This window comes from Sphaeroforma arctica (assembly GCF_001186125.1).
Source record: "Sphaeroforma arctica JP610 unplaced genomic scaffold supercont1.410, whole genome shotgun sequence".
NCBI classification, from domain to species: Eukaryota; class Ichthyosporea; order Ichthyophonida; genus Sphaeroforma; species Sphaeroforma arctica.
Window position 1 is genome coordinate 69,470 of NW_014040148.1, and position 7,047 is coordinate 76,516.

Sequence of the window (7,047 nt, forward strand, 5' to 3'; positions counted from 1 at the left end):
GAATAATCAACAACTGATCTCTTTTTTTCTCAGGGGGCTATGATAGATGTATTTGTTTATATCCCTAAAACCCTAAAACCCTAAAAAAAGAAAGCGTCAGATATAAAACGGGTCGCAGGCGAGAGTCGCAGGCATAGTGGTCGCAAGATCCGGTCGCAGTCATAGTGGTCGCAGTCTTAACAAATCTCGAAATATTATAAAAAATAAATATCAAGATGGGTCTGATTCACAAGCGGGAATCAAGTTTCTCTCTATTTACTACGACACAATCGTAAATTTAGCACTGAGCAGAGGCGCTCTAATCTCTATCCATACTTCCAGAGGGCCAGGTTATTCGATAAAATCTAAAGAGTATATATCCAAATTATTGGTTATAATACCTGCTCACTGCTGTTATATACATATTCGAAATATACGTATAACCATATATTGGTCTATGTGCATGTACATATTTGAAATATGCGTATCACCATATATTGATCTATGTACATCTACAAATTTATATTATGCGTTTAACCATATATTGGTCTATGTTCATATACATATCTGAAATACGCGTATAACTATATATTGGTACTCGAGCCTGCTATTTACTATATTTTTATTTAAAATATGCGTACATCAATTTAAAGGCTCTATTGCCTGTTACGCACATATACATATATTTGAAATAAATTTCATTGCCTTCCGAATTAAGTATAGAAGGCTAGGCATATTTGTGCATTCGAAGTACATATTAAAAAAAAATTGATTTTTAATCAGAAATAAGACAGGTATAGCATGTGTTTCTTGCTCTAAACGAGGCGGTTAGATAAGTACGAAATGTCTTTTCACGTGAAATGAAATATTTGTGTGTAAAAGCACATTGCTAGACGTCCCTGGCAGGTTTGACTCATTTGCGGCAAAATTATCATACAAAATCTCACGGTAAGCGCCACCCGAGGTTTAGTATATCGGTGCGCAATTAAGTCCACACTTGTACAGTATTTAGGCATTTACTTTGGCATAACTTCCTGGTCTGCTGCTGCAAAACTTGTTTCTGCGATATTGTGAATGTACAAAAGTACGAGTTTCTTCGATACAGACCCATATTACTTCCTGATTCTTATCAAGGTGGCAGAGATATGGCGGCATCCACAGGATAGCTCTTGCAATTGGGGCTGTCTCTTTGACGACCAAATTTTCTGCCATCGAAGTCAACACCCAGGTATACACGTGGGACTACGAGACAGCCACGAACACGGCCAAGGCACATCGCACTTTTACAACCATAGGCCGCGATACTGCCTGCATTCCAGATTGGCAACGTATTTACTCACAAATCTGAAAACAATGTACGTTTACACGATAAAATAAAAGTATATACTTATCTACCACGCGACTTTCACTAACAACAGCGATAGAACAATGATGTCAAATACGATAGTGATTACTAAAGAGGCTTTATCCCGCTACATATTTTGTGCGCTTTTTGGTATAGTGGTCTGACCAATCCTGTATTTCAATAATGCGCACCCTGTCGTCGTCATCGCTATACACGGCAATCACATTGAGGATATCTACACAAAAGCCAAATTGTCCATCATCCCATTTGCGAGTTTTGATTCGCCTGTACATACTCCGAGGCTCAGTGGCTGCTCAGATTAAATTTATATAGATGAATTTTTTAGGTTAAGCAAATAGTTTATGTGAGTCAGTAGCTTTCGAAGAAAACCAAAAAATATAGTGGATAGACATATAGCCTTAATTCCGTGTTTATAACGTTTTCGAGACTTTCAATTATCAATTATAGAACATATAGCGAGTCAACAAAGTGACATATAGAATAAAAATGCGAGCACATTTGATCCAATAAATTTGAACTAGAATAGGGGTTAAAAACCAAAACAATACAATCGTGCACATATACGAGCCTTCACAAGGAGAACGAAATTCACTTACCTAAAACTTGTTTGATCAACGTCTTGATCGAGTCCGCATCCTTATAAAACTGTAGTTTTTTCTGTGCTAAAATTTCGTCCAACTGGTGATCGGCTCGGGGTGAATACTCCACATCCCACGTATCTGTGATGGCTGTCATGTGTGTATAAAGCGCAATTGAATGCTCAGGTACTTGTGTATGTAAATATATGTGCAATATATGAGTGTATACATGTAGATATGTTCGTTGGCATTAATCCGAAACGAATTCGCACGTGTTTACCGATTAAATCTTGCAAATCCATCAAAATCTATACAAGTACAAGCAGCCTAGAGCTTTAAGGTCTAGACGTATATTAAGATAGACTTTTAACATATGTCTGGCTAGTGCACACGAAATAATTTCTCCCAATCACTGAATAGCAAGCTTTCTCCATTGAAAAGCATGGTGGTTTCGGAGCAGTACAGCTTGCAGAATTTTTAATACTAGCAAATGATGTGCAAGTAGATGATTTCAGAAATCCAACATTAAACATACTCGGCGCTGTGATCCAATCAGGTATACTAACGTCCCCTGGAATACTGTCGTGGTCTGGAATGTAGGGCTTGATGTCCAGAATAGGGGTCGACTCCACCAGGTCGATACCGCTCAAATGTATTGTCGCCTCCTTAAAATCGATGGATTCGATTTTGGCCAGGCTATGGAAGTTTAAATAAGACTATACACTATGAGCGTCCAGGCTACATCAATGTTCACGATTCATCTGTAAACGAGTAAGCATACGCGCAATTGCATAAGCACTTTCGCTAACGATAGAAAATACTGTGGTATCGAGAAGAGGTCTCCCTGGCACTTATAGGCGACCTCCCGAAATCAACCGTTTGAGAAAAAAGTGAGCAACGAAACGAAGCACGCGTATAGACACGAAAAGGATGAGAACAATGATTCCAGATCATACATGGATCTACATACGTAATGCCGATGCTATTCGGCCTGTGGGGTGAACGCGTAGAGAAGACTCCCACGCGATCACCATCTAGTCGTGGCGGTTGCACTTTGTATTTCGGCTTGGAAGCCTTGTTTAATGAGAACATGAAGATCAGCCATATATGCGAAAAATCTGTAATAATGTCAACCAAAATATAATTGCTTTGAGTTATAGCCATCTCCATTTTTATATGTGCACTTTGAAAAAGGAGCAAGCAAAAACCTTGCAAACACAAGCACGAACGTACCGACCCTGACTGGTGACTGCCGATACACTCTTATAGTGTGCGCATCAGCACCTATTTTGTATCTGAAACCTCAACTCAGGCATACAACGTTTGGGTCCGCCACACACAGTCATTGTCATATACAAACATGGCGCATAGCCGAGCCAGCAAGATCGAACGGCGAGATACTCTCAATCCAAGAGTATGTCGTTCACAAGTGTTGAACACGCCATTGCCATATGATCCAACTATAAGGAGCGATACAGACAGAACTAGTCCGTCAAGCTTACCTTCTAAGCCTTCTAGCGAGTGGCTCTTATTGTTCTGTAATTGTAGTGTTAGCTTAGCACGCGACATGGGCGCTAGCCAACCTTGTCTGGGAGTACCGTTCTTCTCTTTGAAACACGATTCCATTGTGCCAATTGCCTGTTGGTTTCAAAATGGGAATGATGAGCAAATGCGAACTATGACCAATGGACGAGTCGTGATCACAGACACAAAGTCACGCTCAAGTAGTTTCGTTTACTAGATATGTGTATACTTAAACTTATACATATTATACATACATACATATATATATATATACATTGTATATATGTATATATACACACACACACATACATATATATATATATATACATAAATACATATGTATATACGTGAGCGTATACCAAAAAACGCAGAAACACACGAACAAACAGACAAAAACACACACACACGCACACACACGAACTCAACACGCATATATATAAATATATATGTGAGATATAAACTTAACTACACATACCAAAAAACGCAGAAACACGCGAACAAACAAACAAAAACAACGCGCACACACACACACACGAACTCAAACACGCAATATATATATATATATAAATATAAATATATACATACATATCTAAATATATATACATATATATATATATATACATATATATATATATATACACATACACACACATATATATACATACATATATATATAAACTTGTGATCAATCTTAATTCAAAAAGTATATATGCATATATAATATAAAAACATTTCGAGAATGTACACATATACACTAGAGAGTATTTATTGTCGACTCCGAGCCGAACTTTATTTAGAAGTGCTGTATTAATTAAAACAAAATCAATCATAATTTTGATACCCACCTGTAGCGTGTATTTGGGCATGTTCGCATCTTTATCGATTACTGAAAAGTCACTCTTGAGCGGTGTACGCAGAACATTTTTCGGTTTAGCATCAGTTAAATCGTTGTTTCCGCTGGTATTTACCGGGGAAACGCCTTTCCCACACGTGCATGCTACTTTGCCTTCTAAACTATCGTCATTATTGCTTATGTCGAGTGTGCGTTGCATATCTTCGGCAAGTGCATGTACATCTTGTGCATCCATTTCGTCAGCCGTGGGTAAATAATCGAACTCGTGTGCTAGCTTTTTGCGTGGTTGAGTGTTTATAAACTGTGCTCGCTTATAGGGCACAGCTCTTTTATGGTGCGCTTGTAACTCTGACTGCCTAAATAGCATACACTGCAAGTGTCGCCTGCTAGTGTGTAAGTAGTACGTTGGGGGACCACGAACAAGTACACGTGTATATTTGGATGCAATGATAAGCGACGCGATACTCATCTGGGCATAACCTCGTAAATGTATTGCATTGTGTGTTAAAATCTGACACCACAACTGTATGTCAAATATATTTTTAAATGATGTAACTGTTTTATTTTCGAAGGCTATGATGTAACTGGGAACATGTGCAAGAATTTTATGTAAATGCATCACTAAATGCATCACACACGCCCCCCGGCCCACGGGCCGTTCCCCTCTCCATGGCCCGGGGCCAGAGAGAGCGGCGAAGCTATATTATAATCCCTCACAAAAGTGAAGGAAAAAGGCGCATTTGAGATCGTCAGAATACTTCAAAAAAGGTCTCTGGGAGTTCAAAATCTCTCCCGCAAGAATAAAAGCTTCTAGTTCCCACTGTCGCCAGCGGTGTAATTTTTGTAGATTTCTGTATTTGGCTCTCGAGCAGAAATCAGGTTTCTTCGGACGACGAAATTGTAAATTTACAGAGCAGAGACCCAAATCCAGACCCCATGTTTAGAATTTTTTAGAAAGTAGAGTGGGCGAGAGTGGAGGACCACTAGTAGAGACACTAGAGAGGTCTACTTATTTAAAATAAAAATAAAAAGAGGAGAGTTGTAGTAGTAGTAAATAGTAGTAGCGGGCCATAATTTTTATATACAAAATTTCATTTTATTATGTAGCTTTCTTCTATTTCAGGCTCGCGTGGGGAGTGGTTAAGCCTTGTCACTACGCTGCTGGCAGGTGATGAGTGGTGACTGGCGAGTGGAGAGAAAAACAGCTGACTGGGTGACTCATCACTCAACCGTCAAGTCACCAACCTATGGCCCTTGGGCCCAGGCATGGGGCACTGGGGCATGGAATCAGGGATGCTCGGACGCTCTCGGTGGTTCGGCTCACGGCTGGTTCCAACCGTTTTAAAAAATTCTATTTATATTTTTTAAATATGGACTCAACCGTTAACTATGGGCGGGCTATGGCGCTATTCATGAAAAATTTCTGGCGAAATTACATAGCCTTCTAAATTGAAACACAAAATTTCATATTTGTCCCGCTCCATAAAGCGTTTCAACGTTTTTAGATATACGTTGCACAACACACAAGCACACAAATTGTCAAAAATCACTTTTGCGTGCAGGTAGCTCAGTAAACACAGTTTTCGCAGTATACGTAGTAATTTAGTGTATATACAAGTACAGCCATGGCGCGCAAAGGTGATGAAGTAAAGGAGAAGCACTTCACGACCCGCAAAGTCGATGGAAAGGAGATTTGCAAGTGTAACTATTGCAAACATGAGTTCAAATTCTCGAATGCGAGGCAGCTACGTACACATCTGGCCAGAGGAAAGACATGTAACACGCCGGCAAATGTTAGGGATTACTATATAAGGCGTTCTTTGGAGGATCAGCAGAAGCCAAGCAATGCGCTTGCCCTGACCCGTCCCGTAAACGCTCCTCAATACACAGCAGGTGATGTAGGTAGGTGCTATCGTCCTACTTTTGAATATGCTTTCGGGGGTCTACTTTTGTAAACGTCGCACAAAAGGTCACACAGTTAACGAATTTATGAGAAGTCTGTAAGTTTATATATATATTGATGCCAATAGTCGTGAATCCCGGCGCATATGGATACTTATCAAACACTTTATTGCTCGTCATTTGTTGTCACATTATAAAAAATAACTCGTTTTGTATAGCTCTCATGTTCCGAGAGGAATTTTATTTGATATGTATTACCAGGTCATATGCATAAACATTTGCAATGATTCTGCAGGGAATAGTATCCATAAAATTTAGTGCTACAAGCGTCTGTATGGGCTGCTTTCCGTCTGTATCCCTGTCAGGTAAATAGTAAGTATGTTGCACAGTAGTTGCGTTCTTAGCCACACACGACGGTTTGTTTTACTCCTATTTAAATATTTGACAGCCGTTTGTACTAAATAAGTTCGTTATCTTCGATTTACGTTCAAACGCCTATGTAAAAGGTTTTACGTTTTCCTTACAACTAGTAGTAACATGTAATTGGGGGTCAAGTTTTTCAAAAATGGCAACACAAATGATTTTCTGTGAGCTCATATGCATCTCTCGCGGCAGTACATTTGATGAACATATACGCATACAGCAGCTTCAGTATTCTACCAGATTGTTGTCAGAATATTCTATATACACACCGTTCATTCTGGCATATCCAGTGAGCAGAGTACACAGATAAGCCCGCTAGCCTTACACTTTTAAATCGTGTATATACCTTGAGATATCCATTTGTTCAAGATGAGCTTAATACTGCTTACGAGCAGGGCTTACAAGGTCGCTTTGAATAGAAG

General features: G+C 39.3%; 1 protein-coding gene and 1 pseudogene across 3 annotated transcripts; one reads left to right on the forward strand and one right to left on the reverse strand.

Annotated features, from left to right (window-relative positions):
• Positions 1-1,403: 1,403 nt before the first annotated feature.
• On the reverse strand, positions 1,404-4,974 carry SARC_05993. 2 transcript variants are annotated; one of them, XM_014300131.1, is made up of 6 exons: positions 4,293-4,974; positions 3,426-3,561; positions 2,894-3,041; positions 2,459-2,619; positions 1,942-2,073; positions 1,404-1,634 (listed from the first exon to the last, which is right to left on the reverse strand). In XM_014300131.1, the coding sequence occupies exons 1-6, from the start codon at positions 4,929-4,931 to the stop codon at positions 1,444-1,446; spliced, it is 1,407 nt and encodes a 468-aa protein (XP_014155606.1). In that variant the 5' UTR covers positions 4,932-4,974; the 3' UTR covers positions 1,404-1,443. The 2 variants fall into 2 exon arrangements, with proteins under 2 accessions (XP_014155606.1, XP_014155605.1); XM_014300130.1 differs by having other exon boundaries at positions 2,459-2,684.
• Positions 4,975-5,925: 951 nt separating this feature from the next.
• On the forward strand, positions 5,926-6,202 carry SARC_05994 (hypothetical protein; annotated as a pseudogene; the record flags this gene model as incomplete). Its single annotated transcript has 1 exon — positions 5,926-6,202.
• Positions 6,203-7,047: the final 845 nt, after the last annotated feature.